At 40.4% G+C, this 26,329-nt stretch overlaps 1 protein-coding gene across 6 annotated transcripts in view; it reads left to right on the forward strand.

Moving 5' to 3' along the window:
- The window catches only part of rasal2 (RAS protein activator like 2), a 109,136-nt gene that overhangs the window by 75,284 nt on the left and 7,523 nt on the right, over positions 1 to 26,329 (forward strand). For 5 of the 6 annotated variants that reach the window (XM_055014491.1, XM_055014490.1, XM_055014492.1 and 2 more), the window contains 8 exons: positions 3,490 to 3,602; positions 15,621 to 15,774; positions 17,761 to 17,859; positions 17,942 to 18,496; positions 18,918 to 19,062; positions 21,766 to 21,910; positions 24,718 to 24,957; positions 25,733 to 25,934. In XM_055014491.1, coding sequence (XP_054870466.1) covers positions 3,490 to 3,602; positions 15,621 to 15,774; positions 17,761 to 17,859; positions 17,942 to 18,496; positions 18,918 to 19,062; positions 21,766 to 21,910; positions 24,718 to 24,957; positions 25,733 to 25,934 — 1,653 coding nt within the window. Of the gene's footprint in view, positions 1 to 3,489; positions 3,603 to 7,922; positions 8,058 to 15,620; positions 15,775 to 17,760; positions 17,860 to 17,941; positions 18,497 to 18,917; positions 19,063 to 21,765; positions 21,911 to 24,717; positions 24,958 to 25,732; positions 25,935 to 26,329 lie in introns of those variants that run through there. The other variant, XM_035941458.2, reaches the window with a different exon arrangement.

Below are 26,329 nucleotides of genomic sequence, written 5' to 3' on the forward strand. Positions count from 1 at the left end.
AGCCTTTACAAGGCTGTTTCATGTCAAGTCTTTAGAAGATTAGTCCAACTCAGGTGTCAAGTCTTAGAGATCTAGTCCAAGTCAAGTCTTTAGAGGACTGGACCAGCTAAAGTTTTTACAGGGTTAGTTAAAGTGGAGTGTCAAGTCTTTTATGACTAGTCCAAGTCAGGTATAAATGAATACTCAAAGTCAAGTCTTTGGAGGACTAGTTAGTTATTTAAATGACTAGTTGAAGTTAGGTATCAAGTCTTACAGATCTAGTCCAAGCCAAGGCTTTAGCGGACTAGTCCCACTGGAATATTTACAGGATTAGTTCAAGTTAAGTGTCAAGTCTTATAGGACCAGTCCTAGTCATCTGTTAAGTCTTTAGAAGGCTATTTCATGTCAAGTCTGTAGACTAATCTCAGAAAAAACTTGTGAGAACTAGTCCAAATGGAGTCTTAAGGAACTAGTTCAATTCAAATCTTCTGTATTTAGAAGACTAGTCCAAGTCAAGTCTTTAGAGGACTAATCTGAGTCAGTTTTTTTGTTTTAGAATTAGTCCATGTCGAGTCTCACTGCCTCAAGGACTAGTTCAAGTCAATTGTCAATTTTTAGAGAACTAGTGTAAATAAACAATTAAGATGACTAGTCCAACTCAAGTCTCAAGTCTTAAAGAGCCAACTGAAGTAAGTCTCAAGTTTCAGAAGACTAGACCAACCCAAGTTTTTAGAGAAGTAGTTCGAGTCAAGTTTTAAGGGACTAGTCCAAGTCAAATTTTTTTCAAGGACTAGTCCAAGCCGAGGCGTTAATGGACTAATCTGAGTCGGATTTTTTTAAGGACTAGTCCAAGGATTAGTTGTTTCAAGGACTAATCAAGGAAGTATCAAGTATCAATTTTTTGAGGATTCGTCCAGGTCAAGTCTCACATCTTTAGGGACTACTCCAAGTGAAGTGTTAAGTTTTAGAAAACTAATCCAAGTCAAGTCTCAGGTCATCAGAGGACTAGTTAAAATCTAATGTCTCAAGTTTTTCAGTTTAAATCTAAAATTATAAGTCCATTGACAGAAAAATCATCCGCAACAATTCAAAAATAGCGTAAATCATCTTCAATATTCTGATGTATCAGATTCTAAATAAAGAGGGTTTGGTGCTTTTCTTTAATAAACATCATTATAAACTAAATATTTTGGGTTTCATGTTTGTCAGTTGGACTAAACAAGACCTTTAGGGATGTCTGCTTCAACTCTGCAGAGTGTTGACAGTTTGCTGACGGATTAATCACATAAATAATAATGACAATGAAAAAAACATAGAGGAGCTAAAACAAACTTCTGTGATGCTGTGAGACTTTGATTAGTTGATTTAAACAACTTTGGATGAAACTAAAGAGGTGTTGATGAGTTCTTGCTCATATTTTACAGATTAGGCTGTAGAACCTGTGGTCTGTGGCACCTGTTCCTGTTAAAACACTCCTTTAATAGTGCTTTTGTTTTGACAGGTTACTTTAGTTTTGATCTATTTCTGTTGGAGGTCAGCAGTCAGTATTCTTCTCAAGAACTCTCATCAATGATGTTAAATTGCCGCTGTCATTAGTGGTGCGAAGCAGAACTGAAACTTCGGTGTTGACGCCTCACAGACAGATCTCAGGTCGAGTATTTTTAGTTTCCTCACAGCGATTCTTGTCACAGTCAACACAAGCAGAGAGCATGCTGGGAGTTCACGTCGCCTAGAAGTCGGTGTTAAAGCAGTGACAAGTAGGAACATAAAAAAAACATCCAGCAGTCAGCTCCAAACTCTAACTGCTCACTAATCCACGGAGACCAATATTCACGATCAATAGCTGCGATCAGCTTGTTGGTCAAAGTGCTGGAGACGCTGCAGAGACGTTTGAAGTGTTCCTGCCTCTGCAGACTCTCTGGCAGGACGGATCTTTATTCTGATGCATTAATGGGAGCCAATGAGCCTGAAGGGAGTTTGTGGGGGAGGACGGGGGGCGAGGAGGGAGACGGAGATGTGTTTGAGGATATTAATATCTCAGGAAACGAGGCCGCTCTCCTCGGCGGCTCTGCGAGAGGCTTTTGTTGTGACAGCGGGTCTGATAACTGAAGGGTCTGATCAGATCGATATCGGCGAAGTCATGTGGCCCGACCGACTCCCTGCTGCTGCTTCATCGTTGCCTCAGACTGTTTATTCATCTATCAGATGAAAGCATCAGCTGATGTTGGACTCGTGACTCATCGAGTCTTCGGTAGGAAATGAAGGAGGCGCTAGCATCGACACCAACGGAGCAGATTATTCTGTTAATCTGAAGTTCATTCAACACAAATTTGTTAAACTAAAGCATAAAATCAACCATAAATCTTCCGTTTCTAGTGTTGAAACCGACTCTGTACCGGAACAACTTCTTGAATTAATTTTCGAGCTTCTTGACTCGCAGGTTTGAGCCTGGTTGAGCAGGTTTTGCTTTCAAACCCTTCAAATCGTAGAAAAACAACTAACTATTCAGCTTAAGTCATTAAAGAAGCTAACAATATGGCTAACTCATAGAAAGTAGCTAACTACACAGCTAAAGTTAGAGAAAACCGCTATCTGCATAGCTAAAATCATCGAAAGAAGCTAACTACACAGCTAACGTTATAGGAAGACACTAACTACATAACCAAAAACAGACAGAAGCTACCAATGCAACTAAAGTCATAAACAGAAGCTAAGTACATTGCTAAAAGAACTGAGAAACAGGTAATTACACAACTAAAGTTATAGAAAGAAGCTACCAACATAGCCAAGGCCATAGAAAGAAGCTAAAAACATAGCCAAGGCAATAGACAGAAGCTAACAACACAGCTCAAGTAACTGAAAAACAGGTAATTACACAGCTGAAGTTATAGAAAGTAGCTAACAATGTGGCTATAGTAATAGAAAATGGCTAACTACACAGCTAAAATAGTACAAAAACAGCTAAATACACAACTATGGCCTTACAAAGACGCTAACTACATCGTTGAAATTATAGAAACAGCTAACTGAACCCATTTTTCTCAAAGACTACAGAAGGTGGGTCAGACCATTCTGCTTCCAAACCCTTCATTTATTCTCACTCAAAGCAAAATAATAAGACATTTTTAGTGCTAGTCTGAGGTGAAAAACTTTACATTCCACTCTTCTTCATGTTTGGCTTTGTGTCTGATTGATTACAATAAATATAAAAATAATGACTCCAAATATTCATGAACTCAGAGGAAAAGATTTACCTCACGTCAATAAATTAGCAAACTGTGAAATAATATAATTAACAGTCAACACAAAAAGCGTCTCTATCAGTGTCTGCCAAGCAGAGCTAAACGGATAATCTGTCAACCAATAAATGAATAACCATCTTCTCTGGTTTGAGTATTTCTTATAGAGAGGAACTCTAAATTGTCTGATTCCAGCTTTCTGAATTTTATATTTTCTTCACCTGAAAAACTCCTCTGTTCTTAACATTCTGCTTGTGTTTTTATCTTTCAGGGGTTCTTCAGTAAACGTCTCAAAGGCTCCATCAAGAGGACAAAGAGTCAGACCAAACTGGACAGAAACACCAGCTTCAGACTGCCGTCGCTCCGACCTGCTGACGCCGACAGGTAAATCCTCATATTTAAATTCTTCAGACACTCTGCCGATGAAACCACAACTAAAGTTTGGTTGTTCTGTCATCATATTTATGTCTTTTTTTATGGCCCAAGTTGGGGTTTATTAACTACTTCAAAAGGAGCAGCAACACATTGTAAAGTCCACACTACTTACATTTGTTGGAAGATGTAAGTAGTTTAGCCATGTTCCCTAAACACATCACAACCATCATCATCGGTAGGCGCTACAGTTTGCTGAGATTCCCCTGAATGTCTCATATCCATCAGTAGATGCTTTAAGTTACTGATGTTCCACAAACGCCTAATGTACATTAGAAGAGGCTACTGTTCACTCTGGTTCCTTAAATGCCTCACACCTGTTGGTCTCCTGAAAACCTGACTACTGCGAGCCATCTATGGACTTGATTTGGACTGTTCCTCTAAAGATGAGAGACTTGTTATGAACTAGACATCTGAAGATTTGATGTCTGTTTAGGACTAGTCCTGTAAGACTTGACATGGACTAATCCTGTGAAAATTACAGTTGCACTAGTCCTCTAAACCCTTGACTTGAACTAGATCTCTAAGACTTGACACCTAGCTTCAACTAATCCTCCAGATAATTGACTAGTACTCTAAAGACTTGACTTAGAGTATGCCTTGAAGACATGACATCTGACTTTGACTTGTTCTATTAGACTTGAGACTTGACTTGGACTAAACCTATAGTTGGCCTCATCCTCTTATGACTCGACTTGGACTATCCCTTGGTTTAGTCCTTGGTCTAGTCCTTTAAATACTTGACTAGACCTTTAACAACTTGACATGGAATAGCCTTTTAAAGACTTGAAACCTTACTTCAACTTGTCTTCTAAGACTTAAGACTTGACTTGGACAAATCCTTTAAAAACTACAGTGGGACTAGTCCTCTAAAGCCTTCACGTGGACTGTCCCTCTAAGACTTGACGCCTGATTTGGACTGGTCCTCTAAATAATTGACTGGTCCTCTTTAGACTTGACATAAAATAGCCTTTTAAAGACTTGAAACCTGACTTGAACACATTCTCTAAGACTAGAGATGTGAGCCCTGTGTATTGGAGCTCCATCCAGCTGATCCCGTTCATACTGAACTAATACTCTAAAGACTTAACTTAGACTATCCCTTTAAGATGTGACACTTGACAAGGACTAGTCCTCTAAGACTCGAGACTTGACTTAGACTAATCCTGTGAAAATTACAGTTGGACTAGTACTCTAAACCCTTGACTTGGACTCGAGCTGTAAGACTTGACACCTAAATTCAACTAGTCCTCTAATAGGGGCTTTCGACCAGGGTGGAGCCCGTTCGGAGTCGGAGCCAGTGCCCGACTTGGCGCCGGTTTTTTGTCTTTCCACCACCGGAGCTGCGGCTCCGGGCTCCAAAAACTGGGGCTTTTTCGGGCACCAACTCGTTGCTGGGCCAGACTTGGCCAGAGTTGAGAGCCGAGCATGTCACAGGCAGTGGGCGGGGTGACATCTAAAAACATCTAAAAAGATAAACATAGATATGATCATCAACTTATTGCGCGTGTTTAACTGCTAAGTAATCAATGCAAGCGCAGTCGAAGCTAAGTAGCTAAGCTAATGCTAGCACGTTTACTGTTAAGTATCCAAACGTCTTTGATAATTACCTTTCTTCTCAAACGTTATCGCCGGGCATTGGAACGGCGACGCCGATGGGTAACCCCTAACAGAAGGTTTTGCTGTTCAGCGATGGCGAGACACACTAGCAAAGCCATGAACACCACTCCAATGAAGTCCTCCATTGTTGTTGTGTGGGTTTCCGTACGGCGCGAACGCTGTTGAACGGCTACGTACGCAGTGACGTACACACGTTTTGTGGTGGCGCAATGACGCAGCTCCAACTTTGCTCCTTCCGAATGGAAACACAAACCCGTTCTGGGGCGGCACGAGATTTGAACCAAAAAAGCACTGGCTCTCAACTTTGAACCAACCTAGCACCTGATGCTCTTTGGTCGAAAGCCCCTATAAATAATTGACTTGGACTATCCTTATTAAAACTTCAGCTGGACCCGTCCTCTTATGACTCGACTTATACTGTCCTTTGAAGACTTGACACCTGACATGGACTAGACCTCTAAATAATTGACTAGTGCTCTAAAGACTTGAGAAATATTTTGTCTTAAAACGGATGAGTTCAATAAATGCTATAATTTACCGATGCTCCCTGAACGCCTCACATCCATTGGTAGATTCTGAAATTTACAAATGTTCCCCAAAACAGTTCACATCCATTAGTAGGTGTTACAATTTACAGATGTTCCTCAGATGTCTAATATTCATCGGTAGATGTTACAGTTCACTGATGCTCCCTAAACACCTCACATCCATTGGTAGACTCTAAAATTTACAGATTAAAGAGCTGCTACAAGTTAGACATTGTGCACAGAGAAGATTCTAGTCTCCATTCAGTTACTGCAGGTGTGGGAACAAAAACAAGTTTTAAAAGATTGAAGTACGGCGTCTAATGTCAGATTTACCTGAAACCAGGTGTTTTTATTTACCTGTTGGCCTGCTCAGAGACACACAGATGAACCTGCTAAACATCTAGATATTAACAGCGTACCTGTAGAGCGTTGAATTCATCAGTAATTACACAGTGTTCACATCTCAAGTCTTAGAGAATGTGTCCATGTCAGGTTGCAAATCTTTAAAAGGCTTTTCCATGTCAGATCTTTAGAGGACTAGTCAGTTATTTAGAGGACTAGTCCAAGTCAGGCGTCAAGTCTTAGAGGGACGGTCCAAATCTAATTATAATAGGACAAGGCCAACTGAAGTTTTTATAGGGTTAGTCCAAGTCAAGTGTGGAGATGGATGGAAGCTGTAACCATAATCAAATCCGATTTAAATTCAATGCTGTTTTTTTTCTCACCAACACTTTGGCATGCAAGCTGCTAGAATTGATTGAAAGGTCAAGTCCTGAGGTCTTAATTTGATGTGTGCTGTACCTCGTTGGCAAAAAGAAACTCAGCTGAGAATAAAAGATCTTGTTTTTGATGTAAAATGTGTCTGTCGGACTGTAGAGTTTAAATGAAACGGCCTCCAGTGAGTGTTTGAACTGTGACTGATGGAGGCAGCAATGGAGGCAGCACAGTTTTGCGACGGTCCTCTAATTTAGGTTCATTTCCCGTTCTGGTTCTGCTTCCTTCAGTTTCTGTCGCTGCGTTTCCTCCAGTAATGAATCTCAGTGTCCGCCCGTCTGTCAGATATCAGTGAAGATGTTAAACATCAGCAGAAAGACAGACAGACGGATGGAGAAGATGAGGTTTGGGGGGTTTTGTCTTTTTGTTTCCAGGAGGTTGTGGGTTTCTCCTCTTCTTCCTCCTCCTTCCATTAACCCGCCCAGCCTTCCCAGCACCGACTGGAGGTGGTTTTACTGGAAGTCTGCTCTCTTCAGCTTCACTCAGTTTTCACTCTGCTGAGGTTTTGTGTGTTTTGTGGGTCTGATAAGACAAAGTGGGTGGCGTTTACACACAACCTTTCTTATCTGAAATCTGAAACAAGACGACAGATCGGGCGGAAAAAAACAAACAGCGGAACTGTCATTTTCATATTCATTAGCTGGAATATTTCTGCTGGTAGATTTGGTTTGACCTTATCTAAAATCCTAAAAAAAAATAATGAAAGTCACTTGATTGTTTTGTTTTCATGTCATGTTTTTGTTGGTTTTGTTCCGGTGTCTTTGCTAGTTTTTACAGGGAATCAACATCTGCTGGTTGTGAACACAAATGAGTTTTTAAAGATTGAAGTAGGGCGTCTAATGTCAGATTTATCTGAAACCAGGTGGTTTTATTTACCTGTTGGGCCGCTCAGAGACACACAGATGAACCTGCTAAATACCTGGAATATTAACCTAACTTTAGAGTGTTATATTCCTCGGTAGCTCTTGTGTTGGATCACCAGTTGATATATTTCTGTTTTCAAAAGTCGTATGAATATGTTCAGCCTGTCTGTTAGAATTTCAGTATAAAATGTCCCAATGAAATGATTCAATAAGCTCCAAATACAAGCCAATTGTGTTGATATAGAATTATTTTAGAGATGACATGGATATTTTTAGTTAAACAGAAGCTAAGGTTCCAGTCCGGCAAGCCTTTCTTTGATTAAATACAGGATCAGCTGTTATTGGGCTTCATGTGACTAAACGTCCAGAGTTGCTTGGTTTGCTGACTTCTGCACAGCATCTGTCGCTGCCCGTGTGTGTGTGTTTGAGGATATGGATGCAGAGTGAGTGTGTTCGGCTTTACAGTCGACAGAATGTCAGCCAGCTGGACACCAGGATAATGCTTTCCACACACATGCACTGAGTCTCTCAGTCGACTCTGAGCTCTGCCTCCTGATGGACGGTTCGTCGTCTCTCCTCCGCAGAGCTCGGAAAGCTCAACTCTCCACCACTCTGAGGTTCAGGTAGGGCTGTATCTGTGGGTAGAACCAGTTTATCTGATGTTAACCTCGGTCTGATGGGTCAGATTGACCCCTGTTGTTTTTGGGACGAGAGTTTCTGACTCCATCTGATGTCGGTTGTGGAATAACATGATCTCTGCTACGTTCATGGATTCGGTCAGCAGAGCATCGCTGAGCTCCAGATGTTCCCTGATCACTGTTGAACTGTTAGTCAGGTTCTTGTACAACTTACTGAGAAAGTACTTCTGTTAGCTGTCATGTTGGAATCAGAACATTAGTGACGAGGCATGTCCTGATGTTTGTTTGTTTGACATTTTTGCTTCATTATAATTTAGCCTGCCAATACCATTTTCATAGTTAAAGCCTACCTCAAGTATTGTAGATTAGCTGGAGTGCCTGGTTGTGCCACCATTAAATGTTTAATACTGTAGCGACTAGAAAACGTGAGCCAGTTCCGTGTTGACAGAGAGCATCATAGATTTTTAACGAGTTAAAGAGCGCCATGACGAAAACTTGTTTGCATGAAGGATACTGAATTTCTGCAGACATGTTTTGTTATTGTTCAGACTATTATTTCAGCTTTGGAAGGGGTTGTGTTGCTTTATCTTTCACTTTAAAATACTCGAGGTTGCAGTTTTCACTTTGTTCTTCTGTAGAAACTCTTGTGTGATTTTGTTCTTTGGACGGTTCTCATTCTGGAATATTCCTCTTCTTCAGTCTTCTTCAGACTGGGACTCATCTAGTCAGACAGTAGTTTGGTTTATCCACATACATTCATAGTGCAGCCACGGATATCATCTCTCCAACACCTTTTGCAGTCAAATGATCACGCTCCCTCCTCCTTGTTTCACTGTCTGGACTATGCATTCACTACTTTGGTCTTATCTGACTACAGAATGTTCTCCCAGCATTCATCAGACTTCTTTTAGTGTTCTTTAATCTTACATTTTTGAGTCAACAAGCAGCGTTTTTTTTTTTTGTTTGCCTACATACATAGAGGTTGATGTCTGAGCTTCACAGAAACTCTGATTTCCATTAATAAACCCTGTACCAAGTCTGAAGCAGCTGTTGTCTGTTAAATTGTGGAAATAGTTCACTGCCTGGGGAGTCATTTTAGAAGGACTTCAGCCATGATTAGTGGTACTATGGCTCCTTCCATACCTCCTGATTACTGCTACAACTGTGTTTCACTGATTTTTAGTTCATCTTCGTGGATCCTTTTCCATCTTTGTGAAGTCTCACTGTCAGATTTTTCAATTCATCTGGCAGTTCTGTTCCATGTTGAGCCATGATACAGACACAGATCCAAAATTCATTTTAGAACCACATTACAAAGCAATTAGACTGATCGGAAATTACAGGTGGACTCGGTTTATCTCAGTGATCACAGGTTAGTTTTGTTGCATCGATTTCTACTCTGTTGCTTCTATTCAATATAGTCCATCTACTATTTTTGTTTTCGATTGTTCATGCGAGGAAATACTTTGCTGTTCACCTAACAATTAATGCAGTTATTGAATTATGTGACACTGAAGTGATATTACCCACAGGTGTCTTTACTTCTGTACTATACTGTATATAGGTGTGATAAATGACCCAGGCACTGAGGGGTAAATAATCAGTCCCTGACCTTTTGTTGTGGCATCACAGAATTGTGACAAGTGAAGGAACAGTAAGCAAAAAGACGTCTTTGACAGGAGCCTAAATAAATCAGAAGCCCAACCGCACAGGAAAAGATAAAATCGATGCTGAGCTCACAAAGTTGGACGAGCGCTACTGTCTAAAACATCATTGTGTGCTGGAGCATGAAGGAGCCGAGACACAAACCAGAAACACTGCAGGATCTGTCCACATACTTCTGGCCATAGATTGTATGATAAAAGGAGGAGCATTTATGAAGACTTTTCTTCAGATTCTAGGTTTGTTGGTTTGCTTATAGTTTATTCCACTCTCATTTTCTTTCTTTATTGCACCATTCCTAAAGTTCACTTAAAATTCACTGGGCAGTTTTATGTTGTGAAATAAAATGCATCAAATTTATCTTGTTTTAATAAAAGCTGGAAGCAAAGACTGGAATTCAGAAGACTTTAGACTAAACATTTGATCATTTGAACATCTTGCTGCATTACACAACTTATATTAAACTAAAAATAGTCCTTACAACTTCTCAGTTTGTAACAGATGAAGTGTGTTTGTGTTGTCAGAGCTCAGGACTGTAAGTGCTTCCTCCTCTTCCTCATCTTCCTCTTACAGCACAGTGGATCAGGTTTCTGTCCTAATGCAGGAGACCAGCCCTTCCTCCAGCTCAGTCTGCCTGGGTTTGCATTTGAAGAAACTTTCCTTTAACGCTCAGGTTTTGTACTTTCATTCATCCTTTCTGACAGCTACAAGAACATTTTGTTGCTCTTTTGTGACTGTGTGAAGGACCCTCCATGGACTAAACATTAACGACAGAAAGAATGAAAACCACTGGCACATTTTTTTTAACGATAGAAGTGTACGAAGACAAGATTTTTATTAAAATTACAATACCATGACTGACCCCTACAGTAAAACTAGCAGAAAGACTGAGCAAGCACCACTTGTTTCATGCTAGTGTTGGAACAACTAGTGAAAATCATTTGTTGACTAGTTGGGTATTATTAGACTACCTTTAACGTTCAGTTTAAATGTTGGCAAAGATCTTTAAATTGACTTTATTTAAGAAACAAAACTACAGAACTAAAAGTAGGGAATATTGGGTTGATATCTACCTTTGTGAGCTTCTAGATAGATGCTCCACTACCTCCAACCAAAGCACTCCTGGCACCCTATCAAGACTCTTGGGTACTCGTGGATGTGGAAGTATTCAACTAGCTAAATGGCTTTCTTTTCAATTATACGTTTGCACACTTTGACTGGCAACACAGTCAAGCAGCTACATTTCCAGCAAACAATGGGATGTTTTGGTGGTGTTCAATGAGGGTCCGTTGCACCTCCTTGAGCATTCTCCAAACATATACTCTCAGGGTTCCGGTACCCTCGTCCTGCCACTATCCTTGGCAGTGGCCTCTTCACACTGCTCCAAGATGTGTTGTTCTGATTTATTTTTCATGTACCCAGAACTGCCAGTCTTAGTGTTCAGGGAATGTTCTGGGAAGTCTCCAGAACTGCCAACTTTAATGTTAAGAGAAAGTTCCACAAATGTCCCCAGAATCAGTAGCATCGTGCAGTTGCTGTTACTGAGGATGTTGGCGGACGTCCCAAGATTCATCTATCTTCCACAAATGTTCCCAAAAACCACCCAATCCTATCGCTCTGGAAACATTCTGTGGAGGTCACTCCAATTGTCTGTCTTATTTTTTGGGGATATTATTAAGCAAATATTTCCAGAGCCACCTATCTTAATGTTCAAGAAATATTCTGTAAATGTCCCCAGAGCCAGTAGAAGTATGTAGTTGCTGTTACTGAGGATGCTGGTGGACATCCCGAGAAACATCTATCCTAACTTTCTTGGGAAAGTTCCACAAATGTTCCCATAACTGGCAATCTTAACGCTCTGGAAACATTCTGTGGAGGTCACCCCAACTGCCCGTCTTAATATTTGGGGAAATATTGAGCAAATATCTCCAGAACTTCCAATCTTAATGTTCAAAAAACATTCTGTAAATGTTCCAAGAACTGCCCATCCTAATGTTAGAGGAATGTTTCACTAGAACCTCCATTCTTGACTTTCAGGGAACGTCCCATGAATGTCCCCAGAACCAAGAACAGCGTGTGATTGGCGCTACCAAGGACAGTGGTGGATGTTCCCAGAACCTCTGAACTTTATATCCAGGGAAACTTCCAAAAATGTTCCCAGAACCAGTAGCATCATGCGTTTACTGTTGGTGAAGACGTTGGCGGACGTCCCGAGAACCGTCTCCCTTCTGCAAATGTTCCCAAAAACCACCCAATCTTAACCTTCTGGAAACATTCTGTGGAGGTCACCCCAACTGCCCGTCTTAATATTTGGGGAAATATTAAGTATTTCCAGAACCACCAATCTTATTGTTCAAGAAACATTATGTAAATGTCCTCAGAACTGCCCATCGTAATGTTAGAGGAATGTTCCAAAAGAACCTCCATTATTAACTTTCAACAAATGTCCCCAGAACCTTCAGTGTTAATTTTCGATGAACGCTCTGCTAATGTCCCCAAAACCAAGAACAGAGTGCGACTGACGCTACCAAGGACAGTGGTGGATGTTCCCAGAACTACCACTTTAAGTCTTAAAAAACTTTCCCAAATTACGATCAGGAAATGCTTTGCTATCCTTTAGCAACGGTTCACATAACCTTCTGTTGTTTGCTGGGTAGCCTGTTAGCTAATTCACTATTCCAGTTTCTTGGGCAACAGAGCGGTCTTTCCAAAATCCATGGCGAAGTCTTTCAATGACAAATTCCAGACTACAAAAGAAGAGAAGGAGGAGTTTCACAATCACATCTGAGATCACGAAGGTTCCCGTCGTAATGATAGACTCCCTTTTAATAAGTCATAACACTGGCCTTAGTGAAACTCCTGAACCACGAACACAGCAGTGAAAACCAGTTTATTATTTAAACAGAAACTGTAACAGTCACAGCATGCTGTAAACCTTCAGATCTTGGCGATAATTCCCAAAATGACCTCCAGATTCCTGATTAGAAGTCTGAACTTAGTGATTGGGACCGTAAGGAGTCATTGAACAACCTCTTTATGGAGAGAAGTTGGAGCTCTTTTGAGTTTTTTAAACTCATACTTCGCTTTGCTTTCCTGGGTTTGCTCTTAAAGTTGCTGCATCACTGTGGACATACTTTGACCCCACTAACCTCAGGAGGGTTTCTGAACAGGACAGGAAGTTGCATCGCTGCATGTCTCAGATTAGTTATTGTTGTTGTTGTTCACAGCATTGTTTTCAGTTCAGCCTTGTTTTTCTTGTTGTTTGTGGGCGTCAGTAATGAGGACGGAGCAGCCTGAGAGATTGTAGCTCTGATGGCAATGTTCAGAGAGAATCTGACATGTAAGAGGGTTTATTTCGACACAAGTCCTGGTTGGTTGGTGTGTTTACAGTCAGTGAAACCAGCCGGATGTCGCAGCATCAGTGCAGCTCTCAACCCACTAATCTCGGTTTACATAACTCATCCTGACACAGCAGCAGGATTAAACACAGACGCACTCATGTTTCACTTCGGACGACATTACACCGGATTTCTAGGAGAGTTTCACAAACCGTAACGTCACCATATTTACACCAAGCTTCCACGCTAAAACATTACAGAAACTGTGACATTCACTTTTTGAAGAGCGATCACTGAAGACGAAGTTTAAAATGATCTTCAGTGATGTCGCTCACATCATCGTCACAGAGCAAAGACTTCTTCCTGCAGAAAACTTGCTAAAGAACCTCCAGTAGAACATAAAGAACGTAGAAGTGCACCCTGCAGCTGTTTACATTCATCACACAGGATTAAATAATCTGCTCTCAGGGGGAAAATAGATATTTGAGGAGATTTTCAGTGTTTAGTTGAAGCTACGTCTACTGAAGACTTGTCTGCATTATTACCGTTTGAGTGTTTTAATGTTTTCATTTTTCACTGCGATATAAAGTTCTGCAGATCAGTGGAAACAGCAGAAAGTCAGAAATGTGTTTTGTGCAGTATGACACAGGTAAAATGCCATATTTTTACTGCCTCAACAGTTTTCCCACCACTCTGCTCTTCATCTGTAGAAAGATGTTTCACCATGCTGAATGTATCTCCAACAACCTGCTCCTCTGTTCACTGTTTCTGAGCCATACTGCATTTGTTTTAGTGATCTGGTAGCTTTGGTTTTCTTCTCAGTCTGTCTTGTCGTCTCTTCTTGTGATTTTGTGTCACGTGTGTCGTTTTGTCATGTTTTATAGTATTTTGTGCCAGTTTTTTTGTCATTTTCTGTCACATTTCTGTCAGTTTGTCTAGTTCTTGCCATTTTGTGTCACTTTTTTTGTCTAATTTTTGTCATTTTCTGTCTCAATTTGTGTCTCGTTTGTCAATATTGCCATTTTGCGTCTGGTTTAATGTTCTTTTGTGTCCCATTTTTGTCATTCTTTGAGTCTTTGGGACAGTCTTGTCTCTTTGTGTTCACTTTGTTTCTCCTTTTGTCTTGTTTGTGCTGTTTTGTGTCATTTTTTGTGTAATTTTTTTCAATTTTTGTCTCTGTGGTGGTTTTGTTCCCACATACTATAGATATTTTCCTATTTCCATGTTTACAGCCTCTCCAGACTTTTCCTGTCTACTCTGCTCATCATCAGTAGAAAGATGTTTCTCCATGCTGAATGTATCTCCAACAACCTGCTCCTCTGTTCACTGTTTCTGAGCCATGCTGCATTTATTTTATTGATCCAGTAGCTTTGATTTTCCTCTCAGTCTAAGTAAAGTAACACAAAATTGCCCAAAACAACTCAGAACTTCTTCAAAAGCTTTAGCTGTAAATGTAGTTAGAAAATAGACTGTCTGCATGACCCTTAAAATGAGAGTTCCTCCTAATAATCCTGCTGCTTTTTGTTCTTAATCTGCAGATTATTTACTTGATTCATTGGTGAATTTTTTTGGTCTGTATGATGCCATTTTTTAAAAAGCTTGTTTTGTCCTTTAGACAGTAGGAAACCAGAGGGAATCTTTTCTTCGTTAGATCTGACTAAAAAAAGCAGCAAATTATTTGATGGAAAGTTTCTTCTTCCAAAGTTACACATTTAGAAGTTTTTTACATGAAAATAATCCCTTTCTGCCTTAAAATGATAATTTTGACCAAACACTGCTAAACTGCTTTACGCTACACAATGTTACGTTGTAATATCAAAGTAATTCAGCCATACACGTTCAAACCAGGAAAGAAGTGAAAAGAAAGTGCCACTAGGCTCATTGCCACCATTGGTTTCTTGGGTTTGGTTTTATGGATCTATTGAAGTCTGTCATCGGTGCACTGCTGGTCCAAGGAAGAAATGCTCAGTCACATTGTTTACTGCTTGTTTGACTTGTGACATGTCTTCTAGCATATAAAAACGCACCAAATGGACACGTTAACAAGGGAAAAACTTGATTTTCACCTACAGGGGGTCTTAAATGGGCAACATTCGAGGATTGCTTCAACAAGGAGAGATAATTTGGATGTTCAATAATAATATGAACCCCTTAATCATGGTGTTTTAGCAGTTCCACTCTTGTGAGAAGTGACATCATAGACCTCCGTCCTCCTGAGACGGTCGCTAGTTGAACACCTGCCCGGCTTCTTGCTGCGTCATGCTCCGCTGCCTGGCGCCTGCCGTCCCGGCAGAGGTTGTTACCGCGGAAGCGCTCCCCGGGGCCAAAATGATTGGCCATCCCAGGACTTTGTTTACGGCGCTGTGGGGAAGCCTCGGCGGCGACGCTGCTGCTCAGCTCATCCTCGGTGGGCGGAGGGCGGAGGGTGGAGGACGATGCTCCGGGGATCCAGCCTCTCCTGGCTCTGGGGTTGCTTTTTGTAGGTGCTACTGCTCTGCCGCTTCACCATCAACGCCATCACATTTTAATTTCCCCTCCTGTCTTCCAGATCTCGAGGGCTTCCCAAGCTGAAGGAGTCGAGCTCCCATGAGTCTTTGCTGAGTCCGGGCAGCGCGGTGGAGGCTCTGGACCTGAGCATGGAGGAGGACGTCTTCGTCAAACCTCTGCACAGCAGCATCCTGGGGCAGGAGTTCTGCTTCGAGGTGACGAACACCAACTCAAACACACTTTAGTCCATTCTGAAAAAACACAGGAACCTCCATCAGACACCTTCAGAGTAAAAGCTCACATTTACTTAGAATGATTCCAAACATTTACTCCATAGCAAGTTAAAGTCTTATATTAAAACCTGCTTAAGTAAAAGGAAAAAAAAATATCACTGAAAAATGTTATTAGACCTCTGATTTGTCACATTTTACTCACTGTGGGTTCATTTTTCACTCCAACATGAAATCTTGCACCTCGACGGAAACAAATCAACCATGAAGAAGCAGAGAAATCACTTTATTTTTAATTATATAACTATAAATCAGACAAAAAAGAAAAAAGTACAGTTTCTTTAATTATTTATTTTACAGAAATGGTTTAAAATTTGGAATCAACATGTACAACAGGTGTTACCAACACTGGAGATAAATGTGACAACCAGCTGCAGAAAAATGTTTCACCATGTTGAATGTATCTCCAACAACTCGCTCCTCTGTTCACTGTTTCTAAGCCATGCTGGATTCATTTTAGTGATGTTTTAGTTTCCTCTGTGCTCCATGGAAACACTGTCTGCAGTTCAGTCTAAAAATTATTTTTTATTATGTGATTGTTCTTTCGTTAAGTCAGTCTCAGTTTCTCAGTTGTGTCGAGGAGCTCAGAATTTTGCGTTTTCTGCACGATCTGGTCCAGATGATTTAGTTTTGGAAAAAAAATTCAATGTGGCACATGGGACAAAATGATTTTGTTAGTTTTGATTATTTTTTCTAAACGGAACAGCGCATCAAAGATATGCAGTTAAAGGACTGTTGAAAAGTTTCAAATCTGACAATTCTTTAGTTTTTACAGTCAGTAAATAATGTTGGCATCGTGTTTTTTCAAGATAATATCCATCTCAAACTTAAATAGCAAAAAGCAAAATTCCTCCTTTGACTGAGATTTTACTGAATATGATGTAAACTAGTTTAGTGCAGGGGTCCCCAACCTAGGGTTCGGGTCCCTCCAAAGTGACACTAGATGATAAATGCAAGACCTATTGTTGTCATATTTAACTTATTTTGTATAATCAGGTCGCTTTTTACTAGAACTGATGTTGCTTTTTGTCAGCATCTGTCAGACAAAAACACCAGTGGAATATAAACTACAACTTTGCTCCTGTTGCAGTTTTTAACGCCCAAGGAGCAATTTGTTGTGTTTTAAGGGAATATAAAAAAAATCTATGTACTACAACAACAATGAATCCACACAAAATGACATGACTGTTTGGTTTAGAGGAGGTCCTCGACTTCAGAGTTCCAGCGAAAATATAAACAAAGCCATTTTGTGCATCACGATATCGATTAGTTCTTCGGAAAAGTCATAAATACAAACAACTTTCATGCATGTATGAATCATTTTACTAGAAGATAACTGAATATGTTGCACTGTTTTTACAACTTGACTGATGTTCATCTGTGTTTCTCCTTGTTCTGAGCATTTTATTAAATCTAATTTCACTTCCATGGAGACAGCTTTCCTTTTCTTTGAAGCATCAGAAGAGTCTGACTTACTTCTGGGAGCCATAATGAAGGACAAAAAATTTGTGAATGTAGCACAATCCAAGGTGACGTACAACCAGAGAATGTAAACAAAGCCGTCTTATAGCGCCGCGTGACGACGTATTCTTCCGCTCGCCAATTAGTTCCATGTAACCAGTTCTGACGTAACGACGAAACACCGCATGTCGTAAACTGAGGCCCTCCTGTAGTTGGATAAAAACTGCTAATAAAAAAACAATAAAACTCTCTTTTTAAAGCAATCTGCATCATTAAAAAGGTCCAGAATCTGAACTTTACCTACTTTTAGTTGTCAGATAGAAAAGTCAGAATTTTTGCCTGTGAAATGTAGAACAGTTGAAGTACTCCTGGTTATTCGAGCATAGCTGTAGGACAGGTGTCAGATTTCATGGCGTCCTCATCCTCCTCACCTTTCCTCCCACCTGTCAGGTGACGTATTCGGGCGGCAGCAAGTGTTTCAGCTGCACTTCGGCCTCAGAAAGAGACAAATGGATGGAAAACCTGAGGAGGACGATTCAGCCCAACAAGGTAAACAAGTGGAACAAACTTCATCTGATCCTGAGCCTTGTCGTGTCCTGGTTCTAGACTAAACACTCGTTTGTGTTTTCAGGATAACTGTCGGCGGGCCGAGAACCTGCTGCGACTGTGGATCATCGAAGCCAAAGACCTGCCGCCCAAGAAGAAGTACTTCTGCGAGCTGTGTCTGGACGACATCCTGTACGCCCGAACCACCAGCAAGACCCGCCACGACAGCCTGTTCTGGGGCGAGTACTTCGACTTCTCCAGCCTGCCCGCCGTGCACAGCATCACCGTGCACATCTACCGCGACGTGGACAAGAAGAAGAAGAAGGACAAGAACAACTACGTGGGCCTGGTCAACATCCCGGTGTCGGGCGTGACGGGCCGGCAGTTTGTGGAGAAGTGGTACCCGGTCAGCACGCCCACCACCAGCAAGGCCAAGGGGGGCGGACCGTCGATCCGGATCAAGTCGCGCTTCCAGACCATCGCCATCCTGCCCATGGAGCAGTACAAGGAGTTCGCCGAGTTCGTCACCAACAACTACACCATGCTGTGCTCGGTGCTGGAGCCCGTCATCAGCGTCAAGAACAAGGAGGAGATGGCCTGTGCCCTGGTCCACATCCTGCAGAGCACCGGCAGGGCCAAGGTCAGCACCGGGCGGTTAGCTTACCATTAGCTTAGCATTAGCCGTCTGACAAATCTGTCAATAGTTTACAGTTTTTGGTTGGTAAATGGAGTCATTTTGATGATTTTAATGTGTCTTTCAAATCCACTGGCCAGTTTTGATTGATCACTCATGGCCTCTTCTTCTTCTTCTTTTGCTTCTTCTCCTCCTTCTTCTTCTCCTTCTTCTTCTTCCCCTTCTTCTGCTTCTTCTTCTCATCCTCATTCTTCTCCTCCTTATTCTTCTTTGTCTTCCTCTTTTCCTGCTTCTCCTCCTTCTCCTTGTCTTTATTTTCCTTCTTCTCCTTCTTCTGCTTCTTCTTCTGCTGCTTCTACTCCTTCTTCTCTTTCCTTTCCGCCTTCTTCTCCTTCTTCTTCTTCTCCTCCTTCTTCTTCTTCTTCAGGACTTCCTGACAGACCTGGTGATGTCGGAGGTGGATCGATGTGCCGACCACGACGTCCTGATCTTCAGGGAGAACACGTTGGCCACCAAAGCTATCGAGGAATATCTGAAGCTGGTGGGACAGAAATACCTGCATGACGCACTCGGTGAGCCTCATACACACCTGTTCACACCTGTACCACTGTCTGTGTCCAACCTATTAGCTAAAGTAATCATTAGCTGTAATTAACATAGAAGCCACAACATGTAATTTTTAATGTTATTATTATGAGACCTGAAATATGAATTTATGAAATCATACTTTAAACATAAATACTTTTTTGTACTTATATATCAGGACAGATCAGTTTTAGAGCAGTAATTAGAGTAGAAGGAGGTGTTTGTGTCATGGATGTAGTATTTACGGAGCTGAATGTTTATTTAAAACAAGTTATTTCAGTTATTAATCAAATAAAACGGTCGTCTCAGCTGCTGGAGGAAATATGCTGCCTCCGTTAAGTTTGTCAGCAGCTTTGCGTTGATCCTGAATTAGATTAGAGGTTTTAGTGTTTGTAAGCGTTATTTCCATGAAATGCTGACTGGGATGCACAGAGAGTCTGCTGCATCACGTTCATCATCATCGGAGGGATTCAGGAAAGAGAAGAAGAATGTGGAAACGGTGACAGAAGGAGGCTGAGTCCTGCTGAGACCTGCTGTCGTTACGAACTCATCAACATCAGCCTTTCATCGCTGCTCTGCTATTATTATCAACACACAGACACTCATATTTTCACCTCATTAATGTATTTATAGTTTCAGATCCGGAAATAGATAAGTCAGGTAACACGAGTTCTCCTCGGTTTAGGTTTTTTTTATTCACCGCTGGCAGTGATTCATGTCGTTTCGCTTGCGTCAACCATTAAACCGTCGTGTTTAGAGGCTCGTTAAAGTTTAACGAATCAGTAAAAACCCAGTTTCTCCGCTAACAGTTGAGTCTCGGCAGGAAAACGACAAACATTTATCGATTCTGATGGATTTAATCAATTGAAGGTTTGTTAGCGATCCAACGGTTTCACCTTCGCAGAGTGGTCTGACCCACTTTCTGTAGTTTTTGAGAAAAATGGGTTAAAAGTTTTGTGTTTTTCAGAATGCTCTAACATACACTGTAAAGCCATATTTAGGTTGTGGGTTCGACCACTGACACCAAAATCTAGACCATGAAATATGACAGAAATTATATAAAAGTCAGTTTGGATGTTTTGTGGGTTAGACCACTCTGCTTCTAACCTGCTCACTTTAGCTGCATTGTTAGCTTCTTTCTATGATTTTAGCTGTACTTAGCTTTTGCCTATGCCTGTAAGTGTGTAGTTAGCTGTTTCTATGACTTTAGCTATGTAGTTAGCGTCTTTGTAAGGCAATAGCTGTTTCTGTTACTTTAGCTGTGTAGTTAGCTTGTGTCTGTGACTTTAGCTACATTGTTAGCTTCTTTCTATGATTTTAGCTATGTAGTTAGTTTCTATTTATAACTTTAGCTATGTAGTTAGTGTCTTTTTAAGGCCATAGCTGTGTATTTAGTTGTTTTTGTATTAATTTAGCTATGTAGTTAGCTGTTTTCTATGACTACCTGCGCTGTTAGCATCTTTCTATGTCTTTCGCGACGTAATTAGCTTCTTTCTATAACTTCAGCTGTGTAATTACCTGTTTTTCAGTTGCTTTAACTGTGTTGTTAGCTTCTGTCTATGACTTTAGTTGCATTGTTAACTTCTTTCTATAACGTTAGCTGTGTAGTTAGCTTCTTTCTATGACTTAGCCACATTGTTAGCTTCTTTCTATGACTTAGCCATATTGTTAGCTTCTTTAATGACTTAAGCTGTGTAGTTAGTTGTTTTTCTATGACTTGAAGGGTTTGGAAGCAGAGTGGTCTGACCCACTTTCTGTAGTTTTTGAGATAAACGAGCTCAAAAATTTTGCGTTTTCTGGAATGGTCTGACATTGGAAGCTCCACTGTAATGCTATATTTGGGTTGTGGGTTAGACCACTCTGCTTCTTATTGGGCATGCTCGTGGTGAAGAATGGTCACAGATTTTTTAGTTTGGTTTGTTTTATTCTGGTTTTGATGAAAATGTGCAATTTTAGATTTGACAAAAAATTACACCGCGATACTTTCAAGGACTTTCAGAAAATTTAAAACCTGATGATTCTTTCTGGTTTGACAGTTTCTGGCTGATAAATGCAGTTAGTTTTGTTTTTGTTTAGCCTTTCAACACCCACTGGCAGGTTTTTAGGGTTCAGACTGTTAAAACGACATCAAAACCCTTTTGTAATCTGACCTGGAGTGACTTTACGTGGTGTGATCTAAAGATTCAGAGCCTTATAAACATCCAAAACTACACTGGACTTAATTGTAATTAATGTTTTTGCACGGTGATACTCTTCTCCCAGTGCTCCTGCAACGCTCCCTCGAAGTCTTATTACGTAAACATGTCAAACACCATCTCCTAAACTGTCAACTTAGATGTTGAGTTTGGGGAAAAGAGATGGTACAAGCAGGAAAATGTGGTGAGAAGGTTTGTTTGGGAACCACGATTGAGTTGTTGTGGCCAAAAAAATCTTGTGTAATCAAACACGTTTGCCTCAGACCGTTACAATCGAATATTTCTTCTCTAGTCTTGGAAACTGTGGTTTTTCTGCTGTTAAATTGTTTCTTCTCCTGATGGTAGCCGCAGACCCTCCTCTGGTCACCATGACAATCCTTCACATGAAGGCTGAATCTGGAACCCACACATTGAACACAAACAGTCTCCGAACTTTTCGATCGTATCCATCGAAAGCCTCTCGGTGTTTCGGTCTAACTTCCTGTTTTTCCTCAGGCGAGTTCATCAAAGCTCTGTACGAGTCGGATGAGAACTGCGAGGTCGATCCGAGTCGATGCTCCAGCAGCGATCTGGCCGAACACCAGAGTAACCTGAAGATGTGCTGCGAGCTGGCATTCTGCAAGATCATCAACTCCTACTGGTACGAATTCACCCCCAAACAGACGCCATATTACAGCGGCTTTACAGTCCCTTCAACTTCATCCAAACGTAGAAACAACAGGATTAAACATTTTAGTGTAAAAAATCCACCGCAATGTTCCCAGTTGCTTCGTCTTCATCGGTTTGACGTCTTTCCACATCATTAATTTATCATTAAAGCAACAAATCATCACAAACTTGTTACAAAACTTCACAGTTCTTGTTAAAATCATCAGAGTTAAGACTTTAATTGACAGTCGCACAATAATTTAGTGATTTTCGCCCAATTTATCATTGATTTAAGCAAAACTTTTCCAAAAACTGTAAGAATTCATCCAGTTTGTCTCTTGATGTTTAAAAATGGCTCAATTGTTGTTTATGTGATAATTTCTAAGAAGTGATTGATTGTTATGTTTTTTTTTATCTGATATTTTTGATGATTTGTTGGAATAAATAATAAATACTTGCGTGTAAAAGGAACAGAAATGGATTCGGATGTCTCGCTAAGATGGAAATTTTATTTTGACGACGATCAAGTGAAAAATTTAATTGACATAAATGATCATTAACAGAAACTTTAAAAACATAAATTGACTCCAAAACTCAATAAAACTCTAAAATAGATTCAAATAAATGACATATATACAAAAAATTATGAAAATTATTCTACATTTCTAAAGGTGTTAGTATTACTGAGTTAACCATAATAACAACATGTAATGCAGGTTAATAATAAGGCTTGCACACATCATATAGGTAATTTAATGCTCTTGTAAAACATTATTCCTAAAGACAGAAGCATCTTCCACAGGTGAAACGTTGCTGTTGAAGCTTTGAAAGAGAATTAAATCATTTCTCAGGAGCCTTAAAGTGTGCAGACTTTATTCTAATCTGCAGTTTATTTTGTTCTTATTTTGCATCTCAGTTGGATGTTTGCACATTTGATCCTCTGCTAAAACACGTGTAGCTTTTATGAGTGTAAAAGGAACAATCTGGTCAGTTCTATGGATGTAAACTGTGGAACGCTGCCACCTGCTGCCTGGAGGAGGAAACCACAGCTGACAGTCTTCTGGTTCATTTTTCACTAAAATCTAAAATCCTGAACATCTATAGAAACAGAACAACCATGAAGACAGAGAGAAAACTCAGAAATGTCTCCTGTACAGAATAAAGCAGTCAAAATTCTGTAAATTAATGACATTATTGATGAATTATTTTACAAAATCACCACCTCTAGAAACATGTTTCACCATGCTGAATGTATCTCCCACAACTTTCTGCCTCATTTTATTTTATGTCCTATTTGTGCCGTTTTGTGTCTCGTTTTTGACATTTTTTGTCGTATTTGGATCATTTTGTGTTTCTACGGGACAGTTTTGTCACGTATCAGTCATTTTGTGTCTCATTTTTGTCGTTTCATGTCTTATTTTGGTCGTTTTATGCGGCTTTTTGTGTCTCTGTTTTGCGTGTCATTTCTTGTCTTGTTTTTGTCCTTTTGTGTTTTCTATCTCACCTGTATTGTTTTGAGTCTTGTTTGTGCCTTATATTTGTTGCTTTGTGTGATGTTTTTGTTGTTTTGTGTCTCTCTATGGCAGCTTTTATCTCCTCATACTGTAGATATTTAACTATTTCCATGTTTCCTCTCTGTTCTGCTCATCCCCTCTAGAAAGGTGTTTCACCATGCTGAATGTATCTTCCAACAGCTTGCTCCTCTGTTTACTATTTTGGAGCCATTTATTTTGCATTATTGTGGTATTGTTGCATTTTTATTTAATTGTTTTGTCTTTATGTGGTCATTTTTAATCTCGATTTTGTCAATTTGTGTCGTCTTTTTGTTGTTTTCAGCCTCATTTGTGTCACATTTCTGTCGCTTCTGTCTTTCTTTTTACCATTTCATCTCTCTTTTTCGTCATTTTATCTCCTCAAAAGTCAACTAACTAAATTTATAAAAGCTTGGTCTAAATAAGTTTGGAAGTGACTAAAAAAAGTCACAAAATTATCCAAACTGAACCAAAAAGTTACCAAAATGCCTCCAAATTTTCCAAAATGTCTCCAAAATGACGTAAAATACAATAACAAAAATATTCAAAATAATGACTTAAAAAATATCGAATCTATTTATATTGACCATTAATATTATGGGATGTATCATAGTTTGAACAGTTTAATGTCATAGAAACAATCATTGATATCCTGGTTGGGTTCCTGTTTCTGTTTCAGCTTCTCCAAAATCACTCAAACTGTCCAAAGTGTCTTAAACCTGCTAAAATGTCTCACAGTTTGTCCACAGTAGGGCTGCCACAAACGACGCGTCGACGAATCGCCTGAGCACGATACGTCATCAAAAGCGGAAGTGAGCGCGCAATGCAACAGAAATCACCGTCCGAGTGGAGCGCAGAACACGCATGGACATCCGCGCTGTATCGTGCATATATAGTATATGCACGATGCGGCGCGGATGTCCGCGCTGTATCGTAAACGCGGATGTCCACGCTGTATTGTGCGTATATAATATATGCATATACTATCGTGCTCAGGCGATTCGTCGACGCGTCGTTTGTGGCAGTCCTAGTCCACAGCGACTGAATAATCGTCCAATATGAGCCAAAGATTCTAAAATACTTCAAACTCATGCAAAGTGCCTCAAAATGTTCTTCAAAACTTGACTTCATTGCATAAACAGGAGGAAACATGTTGTGTTTTCACCCTCTACGATGTTTAAATGTTGTTATTCTGGACTCTGAGACGTTTTAAAAGGCTTTAGGTTAACGTGTCGTCTCTCCTCGGTGACTCTTCTTGTCTCCACAGCGTGTTTCCTCGTGAGCTGAAGGAGGTTTTCGCGTCGTGGAAGCAGCAGTGCGTCGCTCGCGGCCACCAGCAGGACATCAGCAAACGTCTGATCAGCGCCTCCCTGTTCCTGCGCTTCCTCTGCCCGGCCATCATGTCGCCGTCGCTCTTCTACCTGATGCAGGAATATCCGGACGACCGAACGTCTCGGACGCTGACGCTTATCGCCAAAGTCATCCAGAACCTCGCCAACTTCACCAAGTGAGTATCGGCGACTCTGAGGCGGTTTTAAGACTTTGTGTGTAAAACTAAACTAAAACTAAACATAAGAGATAAGAGAGGAAGCATCATGTGGCTCTTCTTCTACTTCAGTCAACAGTTTGTTTTAGTGGAAAACAGCAAAAAAATTAAAGTTTATGGCTGCTGCAAATGATGCGGTAAAAGTGACTGTATTTTAGTCCATTTTGGTCTGACTGTCCCATAATACAAGAAATCAGAAAATTTTAAATTAATGTCACTGATTTAAATTTCATTAACCTTTTTTAGTTGATTTGATAGATTTTATTTATTTCTCTTCTTAGAGTTAATTTTATTTATTTCTTTATTTAACTATTTACAGATTTCATTCTATTTAACATGCAGTTTACTTCATTTTCATCATTTCTTATTCTGGTTGTACATTTATTTATTAGCTATCTCTGTCTCTATTTTAATAATCAATATTTTATTTTAGTTATTTATCTATTTTAGGCTTATTTCATCTTATATTATTTCATTTTATTTCATCTGATGTTTCCACAGTCACCGTGTCATAGTTCCACAGCATCAGTTACCATGGAGATCTAGCTCCACAGCATTAGTTACCATGGAGATCTACCTACTGATGCTGCAGTTACCGTGGAAATCTACCTGTGTAGCATCAGTTACCATGGAGATCTAGCTGGTTAAAAGACCTCTGAGAACCTTAAAGTAACCTGACCCTCCAACACTCTGATCCGAGGGGAGTCTGGACCCTGAACGCCTCGTTTCTCCGCAGGTTTGGCAACAAGGAGGAGTATATGGCCTTCATGAACGACTTCCTGGAGCATGAGTGGGCGGGGATGATGCGTTTCCTGTCGGAGATCTCCAATGCGGAGACGCTGTCCAACACGCCGGGCTTCGAGGGCTACATCGACCTCGGCAGGGAGCTGTCGGTGCTCCACGCTCTGCTGTGGGAGGTCGTCTCCCAGCTGGACAAGGTAAAAAAACAACGATAATGAGTCACTGGGAGCAGATTTATGGTTCAGAAAAACAACCGAAGCTGAGAAACAATCCCTCCTGACCTCCTCAGAAACAGATTTAAAATTCTACACTAACTTTAATTTATTCATCCTGTGAATATTTTTACATTTTGGATGGCAAGTTTAGGAGAAAATAGTGCATTCTGGGTAAACTTTACAGCTCATATCAGCGTGTTGATAGGTGGTGGGTCAGAACGGTTATAGACGATGGAAGGATCATTTTATACATTTAACACCAGAAATCATCTAATAAACAGGATTCACTCTTAATGGAAATAAGGTTCTAATATAGTTGGATTTTAACTCTGTTTGCAGTGCAGTGAATTTTAATGAGTGTTTAACCCTCTGAAACC

The sequence above is a fragment of the Amphiprion ocellaris genome, chromosome 10 (assembly GCF_022539595.1).
Source record: "Amphiprion ocellaris isolate individual 3 ecotype Okinawa chromosome 10, ASM2253959v1, whole genome shotgun sequence".
Classification (NCBI taxonomy): domain Eukaryota; kingdom Metazoa; phylum Chordata; class Actinopteri; family Pomacentridae; genus Amphiprion; species Amphiprion ocellaris.